The 22,819-nt window shown below is 25.0% G+C and overlaps 1 protein-coding gene across 5 annotated transcripts in view; it reads right to left on the bottom strand.

Moving 5' to 3' along the window:
• Positions 1–7,236: 7,236 nt before the first annotated feature.
• LOC126895262 (uncharacterized) overlaps positions 7,237–22,819 on the bottom strand; it is a 74,069-nt gene continuing 58,486 nt past the window's right edge. For 2 of the 5 annotated variants that reach the window (XM_050666937.1, XM_050666936.1), the window contains exons 4-23: positions 20,292–20,485; positions 19,659–19,703; positions 19,529–19,564; positions 19,363–19,386; positions 18,207–18,230; positions 17,571–17,594; positions 17,114–17,158; positions 16,595–16,618; positions 16,221–16,241; positions 12,949–12,972; positions 12,864–12,884; positions 12,238–12,282; positions 11,822–11,839; positions 10,903–10,938; positions 10,742–10,765; positions 8,584–8,604; positions 8,314–8,334; positions 7,846–8,127; positions 7,705–7,786; positions 7,237–7,460 (exon numbers count right to left, since the gene is read on the bottom strand). In XM_050666937.1, the coding sequence (XP_050522894.1) occupies positions 7,273–7,460; positions 7,705–7,786; positions 7,846–8,127; positions 8,314–8,334; positions 8,584–8,604; positions 10,742–10,765; positions 10,903–10,938; positions 11,822–11,839; positions 12,238–12,282; positions 12,864–12,884; positions 12,949–12,972; positions 16,221–16,241; positions 16,595–16,618; positions 17,114–17,158; positions 17,571–17,594; positions 18,207–18,230; positions 19,363–19,386; positions 19,529–19,564; positions 19,659–19,703; positions 20,292–20,485 (1,199 nt within the window). In that variant the 3' untranslated portion in view covers positions 7,237–7,272. The remainder of the gene's footprint in view (positions 7,461–7,704; positions 7,787–7,845; positions 8,128–8,313; positions 8,335–8,583; positions 8,605–10,741; positions 10,766–10,902; positions 10,939–11,821; positions 11,840–12,237; positions 12,283–12,863; positions 12,885–12,948; positions 12,973–16,220; positions 16,242–16,594; positions 16,619–17,113; positions 17,159–17,570; positions 17,595–18,206; positions 18,231–19,362; positions 19,387–19,528; positions 19,565–19,658; positions 19,704–20,291; positions 20,486–22,819) is intronic. The other 3 variants (XM_050666938.1, XM_050666940.1, XM_050666939.1) reach the window with 3 other exon arrangements.

The raw sequence follows: 22,819 nt of genomic DNA, 5'->3' as shown, positions 1-22,819 counted from the left end.
TAAGGAATATGTAGTTTTAGGAATAATCCAACAATTTTTTAAAATTAAACACTATCTAAAGATTTGCATTAAAGCGTTTTTTTTTATAGTGATTTTAATCACTGTCAGATATCATTACACTTGATCTAACTATGCCACGCCAACACTGTGCCGCGACCCTCCTATGCTGGGTGTTTTAAATTGATATTTGATCAGAAACTATTATAATTAAAAACTATCTACAGATTTGCATTGAAACGTTTTTATGATAGTGATTATAATCACTGACAGATATCATTTATACTTGTTCCGACTATTACAATTCCACACTGTGCCTTGACTCCACTGTGCTACCGTTTTTTTTGTTTATTTAAAAATACTTTATAAAATTTGGACATGTAATGAGTCAGCCAATAAATATAAAATTTACAGAAATCTAACTTACCTTCAAGTATAATTTTATTCTTATTTTGATTATTTTGTCTCTTCAAAGTTATTTTATGTAGTATTACTACATGTACTAAACGTGTAAGTCCCGTTATTCATTATGTTTCAATAAAGAATTTGCTGCAGAAACAAATAACTGTTGAAAAAAATGAAGGTAATTAATACTTATCTCACTTTTTCTTTTTTATATATCTTTATAAATACTAGCCAGTTATATAGTTAAAATAGTGCGTAACTTATCCTTGTTTTACCAAAAGTATCTTTTGATATTCATGATGTCATACAGTCCATTCATCACTATCAACAACTTCATCTATTTAGCTAAGTTTTGAATTATTTTTTAATGTTGTTTATTATTTATTTTAGTTCAGTTTAAATGTCTTGTTTATGCCGCTTCGCTGATCATTAATATTTAAGGGCCCCCCGCTACCCCTTAAATTTAAGATACTCATTGAAGAATTTCTAATATATTTGGTTATTTATTATTTAATTGCTTGATACACCCCTGAGGGATTATAATTAGTAATAGCTTAATTTAATTGTTTAAGAGTTAAACAGCCATGAACAGAATTACAGAGCAAACAAAACGAACGCAGTGATAAAGCCAATTTGGCGGAAACAGGGTTGTTCATATCGGATCAATTGAAGGCTGCCTTCTCCTTTGAATGGCAACACGTTTCATAAATGTCGAGTAGTAAAATTTATTTTATTTTTTATTAAAAAACTAATCAATTCAACGATAAAATCGAATAGTCCGAATCGATTTTTTAAAAGTCCATTCTCGAAAATTTTAGAAATATTGTTTGTCCTATATTATTAATTCTAATGCCTTTAAGATATTTAAATTCAAAATTGTATATAAAATGATTAAGTTTTTTTTGTAAGAGATAATCTAAAAAATGTTACATTAATTGAATAAACTGAAATTGTAAGGGTTTAGCGTTGAGATATGTTATTATAAATCACAGCCTATGTAGACAGTATTTTTTAATAATAAGTAATTACCATAGATACTTTTAGATTTCCATTGTTGTTTATAAATAAATGTATTATAATGCACAGACATCAATATTCATTTTTTAAATTGGTATATTTTATTTAACAAGTCTTACAATTAATATTTTATGAAGAAAATAAAATTGAAGAATATATTTTATAAGAATTTACGAAAATTTATGAAATTCTTTAATAAAAAGAAAGGTACACTAGGTAAGCCATATTTAAAATACAGAGAGAGGATATGGTAATGAGATTTCCGATTTTCAAATAAGTCATTTGAATCTAATTTGCATTTACACTTATTTTGAATTTTTCACCATTGTCCCCCTAAACGGAGGTAGAATATTTTATTATTATTTATACTTTATTTTTTTGACTCGTGTCTATTGAATTATATTGTAATAATTTTATCATTTTATAATTTTAATTTAATAATTTTTAATCGTTAACTAGTTCAATTTTTTTAGGGGTTTCAAAATTTTAATTTAGAATTAATTAATTTATTTTTATTAATAAAATTTAATTGTAATTTAGAGAAAAGAACACGTTCTCAGAAAAAAATACTCTAGAAGTTTTATTAAGAACTTCGAAAGCAATTAAAAGTGCTTCAGAAAATTAAAAAATGATTTGAAAGAAATTAAAAAATGCTTAGTAGAAACAAACAACGATTCAAAAGCTCTTAAAGCGACTTTAGAAGTTGTTCAAAATTCAACTTATCAATTTAAAAAAGATTTAGAGAATTCTATAAAGTCCTATAAAAATGGTAGAAAGACCGTGTCAGGATCTTGCTCGTGTTACACATTTGTAATGGATGAAAAAATTAAAGTCATAAATTCAATAGCTCCCTTTATTGATATAGCATCTGTAATTGAGGAAACAAATTTAATGGAAAAGAATGAGACTGCAATGTTTTGCCCGTTGGAAGGGCATATTTTAAAATTTAAAAATGGTAAAAAAAAATTTTTTTTGACTGAAAAAATGATGCCATATGACTTTAGCGACAAAATTTTTTCAATTGAAATTGTAATAGTTATGTAAGTCTATAGCTGTCTAATTAAATTTTTTAAGGTCTTCAAAATGTTCGTTAATAGAAGAAGATAAGTCTTCAATAAAAAAATACTACAGAGATTTTGTTAAGTGCATCGGATAAAATTAAAACTACTTCCGAAGATACAAAATACGCCTCGGAAACTACTAAAATAAATTCAGATGTGATTTAAAATTGCATTGACGAAATAAAAAAAAACTGGAAGGATACATTTGTTCCTATGAAAATGATGCAAAGACAGAGTCAGATTAATGCATGACATCTACATTTGTTATCGAAGGCAATCAAAATCAAAATATTAGATAAGTAGAAAAATTTTCCTATATGGCTAAGCGTGGTTTTATAGTTGATACTCAAAATTACCAAACTTTTGATTTTGAATTAGTATGAAAAAATAATTTAAAAAGTAAGGGACTTTTATTAAATTCAATTATGGTGTGTATTTTAGAAAGATGTCATTGGAGATGATCAAAACATATCATGCTATAAAGAAGTAACGTTTAATATGGATACAACAGGAAAACATCGCATCGCTCTACACATGATTCTCAAAAATTATTGTACTTTTCGCTTATGGACAGTCTTAAATGTGCCGAAAAAAGTGAAGAAGTGAAATATAGCGATTAGAATTAATTAGTTTTAGTAATAATATCTATTCTTGTGTACTCGCCAGCCTGAAATGACTATGTCAATTACCTTATACAGCTTATTTGTTTGAATCACTCTGTAAACTAAGATTAATATGGATTATTCTATTGAATCACTCTGTATATAAGGATTTATATGGATTATTCTATTGGATAAATCTGTATAGTAAAGTTTATATAGCGTATTCGTATTCGTAATTTTCTTCATTTTTCTCGTTTTAATCCCAACTAGTTGGGATCAGCCACTCTTATCCTAAACTTCCACTTGACGCGATCTTCCATTTCTTCTACGCTCACATCAGGCGTCCTCATACCGTATTCATTAACATACCTCCATGTATTTTCCATGGTCTTCTTTTACTTCTTCTTCCTTCAACATTCATTTCTCTAACTGCTCTTACAGCTTCCAATTTCTCGCTCGTAATAACAAGACCATATCCTGTACTACTTTTTATTTGTTAGTTCTTTATCCTATCTTTTCTTGTCTCTCCCTCATTCATCTAACCAACTTAAAAATAGTAGACTAAAATTCAAATAGACATTTATTTTATTTAGACATTTTATTATTAAATTTCAAAAACCATTAGATTTTTTAAATTATTAGTAAAATTATTCATGAATGATAAATTTTAAAATTAGTGGGCTAAATATTTTATTACAGTGATACATTTAAAAATTATACGTCATTATAATATAATGTTAGTATTTGGACGATTTGTCAGTTTATAACGAACGTGTAGATATGTTTTAGCTTCGATACGAAACTGAGATATTAATTAATTAATTTTACTGTAATGTGATTTTTTAAAATTATTTTTTATTTTGAGTCTATTACTTCTTTTTCTCAGCTCTTACCTGTCGATTTCTTTCAACAATCTGTTAAAAGATCACAAATCGTAAATAATCGAAGCCTTATCTTCAAAAATTTAAAAAATGTCCTTCGTTCCTCGTAAATGGAAGAAATCACCAAAAGAATATACAAATTTCAAAATCGTTAATTATGAGATTTTATCAATTTTTTTTTACTTAATACTGTCATAACTTTTTTAAAAATGACCAAATCAAATAAAAATTTTTGATGATATATTTACCTATCATTTAGTATATTTTTTTTTATAAATTTGAAATAGGTTTCAACTACAAAATTAAATAATTTTATTTTGGAATATATTAATTTTTAACTTTATTTGTGTGTTTTACTAACAGTCTATTCCAAAAATTTTGGTTACATGTTGCTATATAAATCTAAAAAAAAATTATTTTTAGTTTCACCAGAATTTAACAAAAAGTTAAATTATAATCAAATTTTATACCATACTCAATTTAGTAGATTTTTTAACATTTAACATTTTGATTGGTTTTTTTAGTTAATGTAAATCATTAAAATTAATTAAGTTCTGAATATATCAATTGTAGATTCTTTTTAAACTCCAAAAATTACTTAGAAATGAGAACTATGATTCAATTGCAAAAAAAAGATTTAAGCTGTTCAGAAAAATTTACAGTCTATAGTAATTATACATTACATATTGACATATTAATCTTAACGATACTATTTTTTATTCTCATAAAATATTTGTATTTAATAATGTAAATTTCAGACATGAAATTGAGCTAAAAGTTATGATAGAAAATTTAACTTTTTTTTATTATAAACTTTAAAAAATCAACTTTAAAAGACCAAAAAAATTGGTTAATATAGATATTTTGCACTGATCGTTCTTAACATATTAAAATTCAAAATAATAATAATTTAACTGTAATAATTTAAAAACAATTTTTTTGTGTTTACTTTTATTATAATAAATCATTTCAAAAGAAATATTAATATTTTATATGTAACTCTTTGTGTTTAAATAGATGATAAAATTGAAATATTCAGAACTATTTTCCTTATATATCCTTAGCTTTATCCTAAGGTTTTTAAATAACTAGTAATTATAAAAGTTATTAGTATATATATATTATTAATTATTGTGAAAATCCCCCCCAAAAATTTACGATTTTTAAATCGATAAATTTTAAGATTTTTTTCCGTTTTTTCTAAAACTTTTAAAACATAATTTATTAAAAAATAACAATTTAAAATAATTTTTTTTTTTTATATTAAAACCTTAGACATTTCCCTTTAATTTCATATAAATTTTATGATATTTTGACCTTTTACCTGTTTTCAAGAGGGGATTTAAAATAGAACCCTTTTTTTTATAAAATACAACTTTTTCAATTTAACTTTTGAATAATGTTCAGGAAATACTGGGTCCTTTAAACATATGTCAAATTGAAGCTCATGTTACGTATTATAAATTAAAAAAAAATATTTGTCCCGACTTATTTTCTACGTGCAAATGGCTTCCGCAATTAAAAAACATACTATTTTTGTGTTCAAATTTTATTTTTGTTTGTTTATCTTATACGAGCTTGCTATAAAAAAGAGTTGACCAATAAATATAAAATTTACATGAATTTAACTTACATTAAATATAAATTTATACTTATTTTGATTATTTTGCCTCTTTAAAATTAAGAAAAGTTTTTTTGACTTTTTTAAAACTTTGTATAAAAAGTAGACTTTTTCAACTTAACTTTTAAAAATGACCCATAAATACTGCGTCTTTTTAATATATGTTAAAATAAAGCTTATTTTTTGTATTAAAAGTTCAAAAAAAAAAAAAATGTGTACCGATGACCTATTTTCTATGTGCAAATGGCAGTCGAAGTAGAACAAAAAATATGAGTTAATTTTTCTTTCGGATAATTCACTAATTTCTTGCATTGAAGCGTTTCTTATAATAGTGATCATAATTACTGTTAGATATCATCTATACTTTTCCCACTATGCCATTACCCCACTGTGCTACCGTTTTTTAAAGATATTAGTTCTAAACATGCGACTTGAGCTAAAATAGTGTTTATAATTTTTAAATTATAAACTGTCATAAAAATAAATTTTAAAGGATACATAATTTAAAAAAATAGTATTTTTAATTGAAATTTTGCATGGATTACACAACCACACAAAAAAACCAATTTTTAAGTTCGGGAATCTGACCATATTTACTATATGTTTTTGAGGTCACTAAATCTGAATCTGAGGTCTATAAAATGTAATGTTATCGTTATTTAAGTATTAAAATATTTTATTTTAAACAGTGATTTTTACATAAAAATAAAATTCGTTAAATTGGACGGCTATTTTCCTATAGAAGAAAAAGTGTCAGGACAAATTTTTTTTTTGAACTTATAGTATTTATGGTAAGCTTTAATTTGACATATGTTTAAAGGACACAGTATTTCTGGAACAATTTCAAAAGTTAATTTTCGTAAAAAAGTTGTTATTTTAAATACCCTCTGTGAGCTGGTTAAGTGTTAGATTTTTAAAAACAATGATATTAAATAAAAGAAAAATATCTAAGATATCAATAGAAAAAAAAATTTATGTTGATTTATTCATTTTTGAAAAAGTTATGGAAGTTGGTGAAAAAATGACGAAATTAATTGATTTTAAAAATTGTAATTTTCATTTACGGGGAACGAGAAAAATTTGTTGAATTTTTTAGGGTAATATCTTCGACTAGATGCGATTTGTGATCTTTTGACGTATCATTGAAAAAAATTGGCTCGGTGAGAGCTGAAAATAAGTGGCAACAGACACAAAAAAAAAAAACACATCGTGGTAAAATTAATACGTTCTGAGCTTCGCATTGAAGCTAAAACTGAAATGATGCCCTTATAAGGAATCATAATATATAGATATTATTACAAATGAATTGTATACAAATCATTTTGACAATTTATTTAACATAAATATAGTTTTTTACACTTAAGATTATAGTTGACACTATGCATTTAATTATTAAGATTAGAATAAAAGATATGACAAATAAAATTCATAGATTTCCTCTGTCAAAGAGTCATTTTTAAAGTGACTATTAATTTATTTATAATTGAATCGTATATATTACAATATGCGTTTTTTGATTATTTATCTTAATTGTTTATTAAAATTTTTTGTTTGTAAAGTATTATGTTCTTTTTAGAATGTAATTATAATGTATTAAAGAAATGTTATTAAGACATATTCTTAAACATATTAAAGAATCTTAAACGAAAAGGTTAAGTAAGAGATCTTGACGAGTATATTACAACACATTAATCATGAACAATAACATTAAAACGATTTTCATTTGGATTTTCTAAATACAGGCACTGTTCATTTGTTATTTTCCCCTCTATTCCATCTTTACTTATAAAGTACCATTTATTTTTAGAATAAATATAAATAGATGTCTTCAGCATTTCAGCTGCAGCATATAACTCAGCCACGCCGACAGGAAAAACTAAAAATGTTTAAATGTTAGAATCTAGGTAGTATTAAAAACATTTTTCATTGTAATAAAAATTATTTAATATTTTATGGATTTTAATTCCACAAAATTAAAATTTCGTGTATTTATTATTTAAGCTTATTCTGGGAATAATGGAATAAATAATCATATTTTTAATTATAAATTAATTTTACCAGTGTTAATTAAAACATAATTTATATTAATAATTATATTTGTATTTATAAATTATAATTACCCCTGATTAAAAAATAATCTATTCGATTTATTTTCGTGAATGAATTGTAAAAATTATCATAAACTTCCGATTCATTCAAAAACTAAAAAATAATCAAAATTAATTATAATCATCCTAAGTTGTATATCAAATTATTATTACACTAATTAATTTAGATTTTATACGTCGAAAATGTGTCACACTTCCAGTTATACATAAAGATAATGCTTTAAAAAAACAATGCACGTTACTAAGAATTTTAATAACGTTTAAATCTAAATTTGAATAATTTAGCTTATCCTTCGTGCAAATATTTTGCATATCAATTTCAGTATCATTTAAATTAATTTCCAAAAGGGAGATCTTCTCCATCTGCCATTCCTGATTAACTGGAAATAATTTTGTTATATTTTCGCAACTTTTTATATTATTCCACTGTCCAAACTATAAACAAAATAAAGATACTAATACATTAATATTAATCTAAAAATCAAAGTATTATTTTCATAATATTGGTATGATTTTTCGCAAAATTTATTTAAATTATTAGTTTATTTAAGTTTTCAAATAAATTATGTTAAATTTAGTTTTTAAAAATATTTTGAGACTTTAATACGTTTATATACTGACTGTGTTAGTGATCATTTGATTCTAAACATAAAATTGATATGTAATTATTAGTATTTTCCTTTCTTAACTATTACTTATATGTAAAAACAAATATTGTAAATAGTGAAATAAAAAATAGCTGATCTAATAAAAATTTATTTTACGTAAATATAAACTCTGGTTATTCGTCTTGTGAATATAATTTAGGACGATAAAAAAGCAATTACTTTATAATAAAATATTTCAATAATGAATATTAAAAAACTAATTTTTAATTATTGCAATAATAACCTTTCTTGTATGAAAATCAAACTGAAAAAAAGTTCATTAAAAAATTAATAATAATTGATAATAATAATTATTATTCGTGTATAAATAAAGAATTAATAAAAATTATTTCTTTTAATATGTTTAAAATCTTAAGAGCTATGCTTCTACAAAAGAGAACTAGAAAACAGTCATGGCCCAGTGCAACTAATTTGAATACCAATACTGACGTATATGATAACCAAAACTAATTACGAAATAATTAAAATTTTAGTGTACAGAAATAAAACAAATTATAGTAGTTGGATAAATTAAAGCTTATACAAATAAAATTTTGTTCAATTATAATAATAACCATATTACAAATAATAAAATAAAATAATCACGATATAGAATCATAAATCTAGAATAGATATTCAAATTCACAAAAATATACAAGAGTATATTGGAATTTTTCGAATTACAAAATTTAGAGAATACTCTAAGTTTGACTTATCTTTAAAATCCTGTAAATGAATTTTATCGAATTTCTCGTTTAATAGACTACATTAAAATAAATTATACATTTACATTGTCTGTAGATAATAGAGAATCGTAAAAAAAAACATGTTTTATATATAAAAATTATTTATTAAGTATTTTATGTAAATATAAACTCTGATTATTCGTCTTATTGTGAATATATTTTAGAACGATAAAAAAACATTCTTTTTTGGGTATAATATTTTACATTAATTATTGTAATATCAACCACCGTTTATAGTATTTAAGTGAAAAAAAAAAAATTAATAATTGATAATAATAATTATTATTTGTATATCAATCAATTTAATAAACACTAAGTTTTATTATATGTTTAACATCTTAAGAACTTTGCTCGTACTAAAAAGAACTAGACAACTATTTTTGCCCATTGTAAAAGAATTAAATACCGATACTATTAGGGCGCAAATAATGTAGAGCTACGCACTATGTGCAACAATAATACTTTCGAGCAGCGATGCTCACGGCTTTAAATCCTTGTTAGGTCATGTTTGTTGTAATTTTTTAATTTTAAGAAAAAAAAACGTTCTATTTCAATGTTTTAGCTTCGATGCGAAGCTGAGAAAGTATTGGTTTTACTATGAAGTGTTTTTTTTTTTGTGATTGTTACCACTTTTTCTCAGCACTCACCGAACCGATTTCTTTTATAATGATACGTCAAAAGATCACAAATCGTATCTAGTCGAAGACATTACCCTCAAAAATTAAAAAAATTCCCTCGTTCCCCGTAAATGGGGGAGATCTCCAAAAAAATTACAAATTTAAAAATCGTTAATTATCGACATTTTTTCAAATTTTTTTTACTTAAAACTGCCATAACTTTTTTAAAAATGACCAAATCAATATAAATTTTTTTTATAGATGCATGATGTCATTACTTTTTACTTGATATTTTTTTTTATAATTCTGACCCTTTACCTGCCCACAGGGGGGGATTTAAAATAACAACTTTTTCACGGAAAATAATTTTTTAAACTTGACTTTTAAAAATGTTCTGGAAAGTCTGACACTTTTATATATATTTTAAATTAAAGCTAATATAATATACTTTATTATGGAAAAAAAAAATTTCGGACTTTATTTTGTCTTCACAGTGAAAACAGACAAAGTTAATAAAAAAAAATACGATATTTGAAAAAAAATTCTTTTAAAATTTTCAAGGGCATATTAAGTTTTCTTTATTTATTGAAGTTTTCGTTAATTGAACCTCATTTGGTAAGTCTCCCAGAAGTTATACCGATTGATTTAAAATTTTCTAAAATTATATATTATTTTACTAAAAATTAATCTGCGTTAATATATATTTTATCTGTGATACAACCTTGGTAATCAATTTCTACCAATCTTTCAGTAGTGAAAAACTTTTCGTTTTTTTATTTGTTGCTGTAGTAATAATCTTTAGTTTCTAAGCATTTGTCTAATAAATTTACTATTTAAATTTTCTTTTGATATACTAATATGTGTCAAAAAAAATTTGAAACACTTTTCTTATAGAAAAAAATTGGAAAATGTATGTCCTATGAGGTTTTTAATATAACTGACGGTTTGCTAATATCCATTTACTAATGCTGTTACTTTAAAGCAATGCTAATAATGTATTAAACAAATATGATAAAATAAGTATAGTTAATATAGTTACATCGATTATTTTTCCATCATCACTCTGAAAAATAATTTTTGTAACTTAGTCGTTGAAAAATAAATGTGATGTTCGAAATTATATTACAATTCCAAGTATTTGTACCAGTTGATTTTTATCAACAATATATTATTAATAATATTATAATACTATTCACTTACTAGAGAGTTGTTATATGGATGAACAATTTTACGGCGCTAAAAGAGACAGTAAACATTGAATACAAAAATATAAATTAATTTTAGTTAAATGGTTACTTAATTTAATTTGTAAAGAAATTAGAATTCAACGTAGGAAAATTAATCTTCAGTAGATCGATCTAATCGTCCCTATCTCTTCAGCTTAAGGCAAACTATTACGACAAAGTTTGGCGACTCCAACTAATTTACTCATCGTTTAATGTTGTGCCGCTACATTGCTACAATAACACACACACTCCTACACCTTATTAATGGTTGTCGTTTCATTAATCGGATAAAATGTCGGTATTATTGTTGACAAATCAGTCCAAAACAAATAGTGTTCATTGTTTGTACTATTGTTACTAACCATTTTTCTATAAATTCTACAATTTCCTTAAGTTCCCAGTAAAACAACTAGCCGGACAGTCATAATTAAAAATAGCTTGATTACCTCATAACGGATACATGCCATTTCAATACAAATTACAAATTTTACGCCAAGACGATAAAATTTTAAACATAAACACACACTCACACATTCGATGGTCCGTCAAAATAAGAGATTACTTATATTAAACCTCACTTTAACAAAAGAAATATCACTTCTATTTTTCATACAATACCACATACCTGAACTGAACTGTAGTAATATTTTTAATTTTAAACTATTTTATGTAAATATGAAATCTGGTTCTCTGTCGTATAGCGAATATTTAATAGGACTATAAATTTTTTATGGTAATCGTTTTCATACTATATATAACTATTTTAAACAAAAATTATATAGAACTATTTATTCAAAATGGGAAGATTAAACTGACAGTCTTATGACTGTATAAATAAGATGGCTAATTTAAAAGAAAACAATTTAGGACTTTTCATATGTTAATTTACTTACTTGGTTAGTGACATTATTCTAAAAATAAAATTGTATGTGAGTTTTAAAATTTTCTTTCATAACTTTTAGTGCACAGAAAAAAATCAAATTATACTAAATTGTTGGATAAATTATAGATAATCCTATTAAAATTTTGTTGAAACAACTATAATAATAACCATATCACAAATAATAAAATAAAATAATCAAGATATAGAATCAGAAATTTAGAATAGATATTCAAATTTAAAAAGATATTAAACAGTTGTATGGGTATTTTCAAATTACTCATTTAATGAACTACTTTAAAATAAATTATACATTTTCACAAAATGCAGATAATACAGAAATACAGAACATTGGATACAAATATATAAATTAATTTTTGTTAAATGGTAACTTAATCTAATTTTTATATTATGTGTTTATATATTTACTCTATATTTAATATTTTCACTTAAAACGCCACTTCCCATTGGATTCTGAAATAATTTGTATAAATTCATGATAAAAACTTTCCATATTAAAACAAAGATACTATGTTTATTTAAATAGTGTATATTATAGATTTTTTTATTTTAAATAATACTTAAAAATAAAATTAATTTATTGTAAATTTTTATTTAATTTGTTAACTAAAGAGATAATACTAATTTGAGTTTAATTGTAATGAAATCGTTTAAATAGTTTTTACTTTGACAATATTAATATAAGAATATTATTAATTAATTATTATAAGAATATAAATCCACAACTTTTTCACATTTTACCAATGGCCATGCTTTATGCTTAACATTTTTTGTTTAGAGTCATTTTTTAGTGTTCAATAATGACTCATTATAAATAAGTTTAGAAAAAAACAAATTATTGTAAATAGTTGGATAAATTATAGATAATACTATTAAAATTTTATTGAAACAACTATATAAAAACCATATTACAAATAATAAAATAAAATAATCACGATATAGAATCAGAAATTTAGAATTGATAATCAAATTGAAATAGATATTTAATAGTTGTACAGGTTTTTTCAAATTACAAAATTGTATGAATACTTTACCTTTGACCTGCCTTTAAAATCCTGTAAATGATTGTTTTCGAGTTACTTATTTTAGGAAATACTTTAAAATTAACTAGAAATTTACTTGAAATGCAGATAATAGAGAATCCTAAAAAAAAAATTATTATTTTTTATAAATATGAACTCCGGTTATTTGTCTTATTGTGTATATATGTTAAACATATTGGCGGTAACGGCTAGACCTTTGGGTCTATTTATTGAATTTTATATTGTTGTACTAATCTGTTTAGTATACTAAAACACGACGTTTCAGTGCAACTATTAGTGTGAAACTAAAAATCCGTATTTTTGAATGTTGGTATGCTAAAAAATAATTATTAGTGTACTAAAGTTTTCGATGAACTTTTTAGAGTGGTTATTTACCACACTAATCATAATTTTAGTAGGCATAAATGCATTTTACAACCCCTTTGAGATTTTTTGAAATTTTTGTTTTTAATCGATTTAGATTTTCATATATTTTTAATTAAGAATACATAAAAAAAATTTACAAGTAATAAAGATTACAACATTATTATCTTATTTGATTTTTCAAAAAAAAAAAACTAAAAATAATCTTTTTTTTTTTTTGTGTTAGACAGCTGAGCCGCTATCTAATTTTTTTATTTATAAAATAATAAAATTTACAATCTGTACATAAGAAAAGATACAATAAGCAAATAGGTAAACAATAGAATATAACACATTTGACTTAAAAACGGGAAAAAGGGAAGCTATCCAGTGATGGGACCCATTTGACTTGAATTGGTTATTTAGCCATCATAATATTAATTTAAAAGGTCACGGCACCAGCGTCTTTTTAAAAGGCGAGGAGGGTTGTCCGAAATTGTAACTGTATGTTGGTTAGAAATTAATGGATTTGGATGTAGAAGTATTTAGAGTGAAACTTTTTGTAGTATAATTTAACTAAAATATCGACTGGCTCAATGTTTAAATCTTTATGTAGGGTAAGATTGGAGATATACCAAGGAGCGGACGTGATTGTACAAAGGGAAATTGCTTGGAAGACTTCAATTGTTTTAAACTGCGATGTTTTGGCACAACCCCATATTTGGGCTCCGTAAGACCAAATTGGTCTTAACATTGACTTATAAATGATTATTTTGTTATGTACAGGAAGTTTTGATTTTAATACAGGACGTAATAAGTGGGATCTAATATTTAATAGCTTTCTTTTGGTTTTGAGATGAGGACCCCAGGTTAATCTTTTATCAAGTGTAATACCAAGATATTTGACTTGAGTCGAAGAAGGGATAGGAACTCCTTGGAAGGAGAGAACAGGCATATTTTTTTTATTAAGAGTGAAAGGAACATTTACTGATTTGTCTGCATTGATTTTAATTTTCCAATTTGTGGACCATTTATCTATAAAGTCGAGGTGGAGTTGAAGAGCATTATAAGCTGCGATTGGGTCTTTATTGGAAGATAAAATGGCTGTATCATCAGCGTAGGTAGCCAAGGAGGTGTTTTGAGTTTGGGGGATGTCTGAAGTGAAAATATTGTATAAATCGGGGGAAAGGTCACTACCTTGTGGAACTCCTGCTAGGATGGGAAAAAGAGAGGAAGAAGAATTACCATAACGAACTTTAAAGTTTCTGTTTTCTAGGTACGAGCGAATAAGAAGGTATAGGGGAGCAAGGAGGAATGATTTAATTTTATAGAGTAGGCCAGGATGCCAAACCCTATCAAAGGCCTGAGCCACATCGAGAAAGACTTCCGGACAATATTCTTTATTTTCAAAGGATGATGATATTATATCGACTAGTCTGTGTATTTGTTGTATAGTGGAATGATTTGAACGGAAATCGAATTGAGCGTTGGGTAATACTTTATGAGATTCTAAGACTGGTCTTAATCTTTTCAAAATGATTTCCTCAAATAGCTTACCAAGCACTGGAAGCAGACTAATTGGTCTATATGAGGTTGCTATATTGGGGGGATCGCCCGGTTTGAGAATAAGAATAATAATAGACTGTTTCCAAATGGTAGGGAAATACGAAAGTCTTAACATGGAGTTAAATATGAAAGTTATTAAAATAATTGTTTTTTTAAGGAGATGTTTTAAAATCTTATTTGTTATCAAATAATGCCCAGGTGATTTATTGGACTTTAATTTTTGAATCACATTTACAATTTCATTTAGAGAGACATGTTTAGTAGGGAGAGACATAGGTAGTGGAGAATCTAAAAAATTATTTATTTTAATTAATTGAGAATTGCTAAGAATAATATCAAGGTGAGGTGTGAAAATATTCGAAAGGTGTTCTCCAAAAAGATTGGATTTGTCAAGATCAGACAAGGCAAGCGAACCATCTATTTTTTTAATAAGACAGGAAAAATCTTTCAGTTTAAGCATATTTTTAGTATTTTTTCATAATGAACCGCCCTGAAAGTTGAGGAATTTGAATTTCGTGTCAAAGAGGTTGTTTTTATATTTTTGAATTATTTTTTTTAAGGAGTTAGATAGATTATTGAAAGTAGACTTGTCTGAGGGAAGTCTAGTTCTTTGCCAATGGGCGCGGGTCCTACGTTTTTCAGCAATTAGTATTATATTGGAAGATAAAAGAAATGATTTTAATTTTGAATTGGAATTTTGAGTGGAATCATAAGAACATTCATGTACAGTTGATTGAGTTGAACTGACTAATTGTTGGGCTGCGGAGTCAATATTGTTGCAAGACTTTAGAGGGATTTTTAAGTTTGTACTATTTTCTAAGGTTGAGGAAAATTGATTCCAATTTTCAGGTCCTTTGAAAAGGGAGAGGCGAGGAGGAGATTGTGTTGGAAATTCTTCAATCTTTAACAAAACGGGTGAATGATCAGATGATAGGTCATATATATTATGAATAGAGTGATTTATATGATCCGAAATTGATGATATAAAAAAATCAAGTAAGTCAGGTAGTCTATTCCTATGAGTTGGCCAGTAAGTAGGACCAGGAAGTGAAATAGTTGAAAAACCGTTTGGTTTGGTTTGGTTAAATTGTAAAATAGCCTCCCTCTAGGGTTTTCAACGTGACTACCCCATAATGGGTGCTTGGCATTAAAATCTCCCCCAGCGATGAACTTGCGTCCTAATGAGGAATTAAGCTGCTCTAAGTGGGGCTGAGATATGTTTGGTCGAGGAGGACAGTATATTGCTGAAATAATTATAGAATTATGATTTATTGAAATTGAGATATTGTTGCTTGGACAGTCTGTAATAGTACACTTGGTAGAAGGTGGTGTTGTATTAAGGATGAGATGAGAATTGCAGAACCCGCATGTGCCGTACCATCTGGGATGAAAATTATCTTTTAAAATAATTTAGAACTTTTTATATCTTAGTTTACTTACTGTATCAGTGTCCATTTTATTCTAAAAATGAAATTGTATGTGAGTATCAAAATTTTCTATCAAACTCTTAGTGCATAGAAAAAAAACAAATTATAATAAATAGTTGGATAAATTATAGATAATCCTATTAAAATTTTGTTTACAGAACTATAATATTAACATATTACAAATTATAAAATAAAATAATCAAGATATAGAATCAGAAATTTAGAATAGATATTCAAATTTAAAAAGATATTTAACAGTTGTTTGGGTTTTTTGGAATTACAAAATTTAAAGAATCATATTCCTTTGACCTGTCTTTAAAATCCTGTAAATTATTGCAATCGAATTACTCGTTTAATGAAATACTTTTAAATAAATTATAGAATTACTTTATACGCATTTAATAGATAATCCTGAAAAAAAACATGTTTTTAATATAAAAATTATTTATTAAATATTTTATATAAATATAATTTCTGGTTCTTCGTCTTATTGTGAATATATGTTAAACATATTGACGGTAACGGTCAGACCATTGGGTCAATTTTTTTAATTTTATGTTGGTGTAGTAATCTGTTTAGTATACTAAAACTCGATGTTTTGTACAAGTATTAATGTAGAACAAACAACCGTATTTTTTAATGCTGATATGCAAAAATAATTATTAGTGTACTAAAGTTTTATATGAAATTTTTAGAGTGGGTATTTTCCACACTAATCATGATTATAATCCTGTAATTGATTCTTATGGAAGTATTTATTTAATGAACTTCTTTAAAATAAATTATACATTTTCACAAAATGCAGATAATACAGAAATACAGAACATTGGATACAAAAATATAAATTAATTTTTGTTAAATGGTAACTTAATCTAATTTTTATATTATAAGTGTTTATATATTTACTCTATATTCATTATTTTCTCCTAAACCGCCAATTCTCATTGGATTCTGAAATAATTTGTATAAATTCATAATCAAAGCTTTCAATGTTAAAACAAAGATACTATGTTTATTTAAATAATGTATATCATAGATTTTTTATTTTTAATTATACTTAATAATAAAATTCCTTAAAAGAAAAATTTTCAAAATTTTTTAATTTGTTAACTAAAGAGATAATAATTATTTCAGTTTAATTGTAATGATGTCGTTCAAATAGTTTTTAATATGAAAATTTTAATATTTATTACATATTAATTATAATAATATAAATCCATAACATTTTAAAAAACTTTTAAAACTGCTATATTTAAAAAAAAATTAAAAAATGTCGTGTCAGTCCATTAAAAATGCAATATATTTGAAAAGTTTTCATAGTTTTGTGAAATTTGAAATACTTTAAAATAAACTAGAAATTTACTTTAAATGCAGATAATATAGAATCCTAAAAAAAAAAATAATAATTATTTTTTATGAATATAAATTTTGATTCTTTGTCTTATTGTGAATATATTTTAGGATGTAAAATAGTAATTTTTTATTAGGTTCGATGCGAAGCTGAGTAGTTATTAATTTTAACACGATTTTGACATTTTTTCCTTAAAACTTAACTTTTTGAAAAATGAACATACCAAAATACTTGTTTTTTATGAAAACCTGAGGTATATCCATTTTAATTGACATAAATTTTTTGATAATCTGACTCTTCAATTGAACACGTATGGGGGTTTAAAAATTGAAACTTTTTCACAGAATTCAATGTTTTCAAATTTACTTATGAAAATGTTATTTTACGTGCTATAAATCTTCTATTTGAAAATGGAGTCTAAGTTAAACAAAATATAGAAGTAAATTTTGCTTTTGAATACTCCATCAATTTCTTAGAATTAAACACTATCTACAAATTTGCATCGAAGTTTCATATGGTAGTGATTTAATCACTGTCAGATATAATATATGCTTGTCCCATCTATCCTACGTCTATACTGTGTTGCGATACTATTGTGCTACCGTTTCTTTTAGTATAATATATTATTTAAATTTTTATAATATTAACCTCTGTTGAATAGTAATTAGGCGACTGAAAAAAAAAATTGATTAAAAAATTAATTTTAATTGATAATTGTTTGTGTATCAATCAAGAGTTAATAAACACTAAGTTTAATAATATGTTTAACATCATAAGAGCTTGAACTAAAAAGAACTAGAATTACCCATTGTAACAAAAATTGAATACCAATACCGATAAACAGAGTGGCCCACCACTCACTGACAACTTAAATAACTTTTAATCCAGTTAATATTTTTAGTTGATTTTTTTTTAAATAATAGTTAGACGTTAGGTCTNTATTTTACGGTATTAAACATTGAAATACGTATTGAGAAAAGAACAGAGAAAACGCTATCTTTTCAATATACTTTTGAATGAGATTGATAAGTAATAATTGCCTTATCAAATTTCTTATCAAGGTATTTATGCCAAGTTTGTAATGTATACACACTATCATCATATGTATACACAGTAATCATGAAAAGATAGCGTTTTCTTCTGTCCTTTTCTCAATACGTATTTCAATGTTTATAACCGTAAAATAGTACATGAAAATTCAAATTTTTACAAACTTCAAAACGCTACAGAATATTTACTACTGAATATTAATAAGATATTTTTTTACTAAAATTTTTCTTAAATTCTACTCTACAAAATAGCTATCTTAGATTTTTTTTTTACATTTTATTTAAAATTTAAAAATAATTAATATTTTTAATAAAATGTAAAAAAATTAATTATTGAGATATAGCTATAGACCTAACGTCTAACTATTATTTAAAAAAAAATCAACTAAAAATATTAACTGGATTAAAAGTTATTTAAGTTGTCAGTGAGTGGTGGGCCACCCTGTATATATATATATTAACCTAAATTAATTAAGTCCTTAAACAAAATTTTCAAGTATATTAAGATTTCTTTAACTATTGAAGTTCTCGATAATGGAATCACATTTGGAAAGTATCCCAAAAGTTTTCTCTTAATATATTAATATGCGTAAAAAAAAATTTGAAACACTTTTCTTATAGAATAAATTGTCCTATGAGGTTTTTAAATATAACTGACGGTTTGCTAATATCCATTTACTAATGCTGTTACTTTAAAGCAATGCTAATTATGTATTAAACAAATATGATAAAATAAGTATAGTTAATATAGTTACATCGATTATTTTTCCATCATCACTCTGAAAAATAATTTTTCAGTTTTAACTTAGTCGTTGAAAAATAAATGTGATGTTCGAATTTATATTACAATTCCAAGTATTTGTACTAGTTGATTTTAATCAACAATATATTATTAATAATATTATAATACTATTCACTTACTAAAGAGCTGTAATATGGATGAAGAATTGTTCGATGCTATAAGAGACAGTAAACATTGGATACAAATATATAAATAAACATAAATGGTAACTTCATTAGTTTTTATATTAAAAAAATTATATATATTTACTTCCAGTTTAAAATTTTCTTCTAAAACGTCAGTTTCTATTGGATACTGAAATAATTTGTATTAATTCATAAAAAAAATGGAATAAGCTTTCCATATTAAAACAAGCATACTATGTGTATCATAGATTTATTATTTCAAATAATACTTAATAATAAAATTCCTTTTTTCAAAATTTTTATTCAATTTGTTAACTAAAGAGATTATACTAATTTGAGTTTAATTGTAATGAAGTCGTTCAAATAGTTTTTAATTTGACAATATTATTATTTATTACATATTAATTATAATAATATAAATCCATAACATTTTAAAAAACTTTTAAAACTGCCATGCTTTAAAAAAAATTCAAAAATGTCGTGTCAGTCCTTTAAAAATGCCATACGTTTGAAAAATTGATTTTCATAGTTCTGTGATATTTGTTAATTTATAAATAAGTAGTGATTTGCTTAAAATTTTTTGTTTAGAGTTATTTTTCAGTTTTCAATAATGACCTTTTAATAATAATAGTTTTAATGTATTAATAATAGTTTTTTCTATTACAATATTTACTTAATATAAATAAATTATTATGTATATTTATTATTTTGATTAATACATATTCTTAAAGATTATTATAAATTATTAATAATCTACCGTGTCAACCACAACATCGTAATGCTCTCCGTGATTAATAATGTATAGACATTTTTCATCTTCTTTTGTGTTTAATAAGTTATTTGCTGCAAAAAAGTGCCACCCTTTTAAAAATGGACTCTTTGAGTAAACACAAATGGATGTTTTCAAATAGTCTGCTGCGGCAAATATTTCAGGACTCTCGGCGAACTCAACTAAAAAAATATTTCTTTTAAAACATATAAAATGTATTTAATTGTATCGATTTTATACAACTATAAGTATAAATGTGCGTTAAAATCATTACTCAACATAATATATTTAATTATACAAAATTTGTATTTTTAAATTTAAAAAAATTTATTTTGGAATATCCAAATAAGTACACTGTTTTTATGAAACATTTAACATAATTTTTATAAATATTACCAATTAACAAAATGTATTTTATCTTCTTCTTCTTCCTCGCCTTAATCCCAACTACTTGGGGTAGACTACCCTTATCCTAAACTTCCATTTGACACGATCTCCCACATCATCTACGCTTACATCAGATGTCCTCATATCGCATTCAATAACATCTCTTCGTCTCTTTTTTTGTTTTCCTCTACCTCTTCTTCCTTCAATATTCTATAACTGTTCTTACAGCTTCCGATTCGTCTCTCCTCATAACATGACCAAATTATCTGAGTCTATATTCTCTCATCTTATACACGATTGACGCTACAACTGTACTCCCTCTTATATGTTCGTTCCTTATCCAATCTTCTCAAGTCACTCCACTCATCCATCTAAGTATTCTCATCTCTGTAACACTCATTCTCTGCTTTACTTTCTTATCAACCGCCCAACACTCTGAACCATATATAATAGCTGGTATCACTATAGTTTTATGGAATTTACCTCTCACCCTCATTGGAATTCTTTAATCACATAAGACACAAGACGCTTCTCTCCACTTCATCCACCCGCATTTAATCCTATGTCTTACATCTTCGTCAATACCAACACTCTTTTGCACAACTGATCCTAAATACTTAAAACTTTCCACCTCTCCAATTACGTCCTCGCCTATTGTCACTGGTCTCCTTATTTCACCTATCTCGTATTCTCCTTTATCTAACTCGTACTCTATATACTCTATTTTACTCCTACTTATTCTTAAACCTTTTTCTTCAAGAGCTGATCTCCACAACTCTAGTCTTTGATTAATTTTCTCCTATTAGCACTATATTCAAAAATGAAAAAATCAATATAATTATTTTGTAATAGATGCTTGATGTCTTTACCTATCATTTGGTATATTTTTTTAATAAATCTAAACCCAACCCACAGGGCGGATTCAAATTGACAACTTTTTCACAAAAAATTAACTTTTTAACTTAACTTTTGAAAGTGTTCCGGAAATACTGACACTTTTATATATATATCTTAAATTAAAGCTAATGTAATATACTTTATTATGAAAAAAAAATGTTGGACTTTATTTAGTCTTCACAGTGAAAAGAGTTATCAAATACTATTTTTGTGTAAAAATTCTCGATTTTATATTTTAACTTTATTGTACTTATTAACATATTGAATAGTGTATGGATCAATACAATTATTTTATGAAAAATAATATTATTATTCCTCTTTCATTTGACATACTTTATCTTAATCAGAATATAAATAAGAAAATACGAGATCATGTATATAGCTTTTGGAATAATCCACCAATTTTTTAAAATTAAACACTATCTAAAGATTTGCATTAAAGCATTCTTTTTTTTGATAGTGATTTTAATCACTGTCAAATATCATTATACTTGATCCAAATATGCCACGTCACCACTTTGCTGCGACCCCTATGTGTTGGGTTTTTAGCTCCGATACGAAGCTAAAATTTTACCATGATGTGTTTTTTTTTTGTGTCTGTTGCCATTTATTTTCAGCACTCACTGGACCGATTTTGATGAATAGTATGTCAAAAGATCACAAATCGTGTTTAGTTAAAAACGGAAACCTCCAAAAAAATTACAATTTAAAAATCGCTAATTTTCGAAATGTTTTCAATTTTTTTCTTAAAACTAACATAAATTTTTTTAAAAATTAACAAAACAAATTAATTTTTTTTTTATTGAAACCTTAGATATTTTTCTTTTATTCGGTATCATTTATTTGAAAATCTAATACTTAACCTGCTAACAGGGGGATATAAAATAGTAACTTTTTTAAAAAAAACAAGCTTTTTCAACATAACTTTTGAAAATGTACCGGAAATACTACATCCTTTAAACATATATCAAATTAAAGCTTATGTCAGTACTATAAAATGAAAAAAAAATATGTCCCGGACACCTTATCTTCTACGTGCAAACGGCAGCCGTAGTAAAAAAATGCTATTGTTGTGTTAAAATTTCCGATTTTGGATTTTTAATTTTCATCTTTAAATTGTTATAACTTTTTGAATAATGTATGTATCAGCACAATTTTAGCTTCGATGCGAAGCTGAGAAGGTATTGGTTTTACTATGATGTGTTTTTTTTTTTTTTTTTTTTTTTTTTTTT

The sequence above is a fragment of the Daktulosphaira vitifoliae genome, unplaced genomic scaffold, assembly GCF_025091365.1.
Source record: "Daktulosphaira vitifoliae isolate Bord-2020 unplaced genomic scaffold, ASM2509136v1 Scaffold_1, whole genome shotgun sequence".
In the NCBI taxonomy this organism is placed as follows: domain Eukaryota; kingdom Metazoa; phylum Arthropoda; class Insecta; order Hemiptera; family Phylloxeridae; genus Daktulosphaira; species Daktulosphaira vitifoliae.
This window is presented reverse-complemented; position numbering and strand designations above follow the sequence as displayed.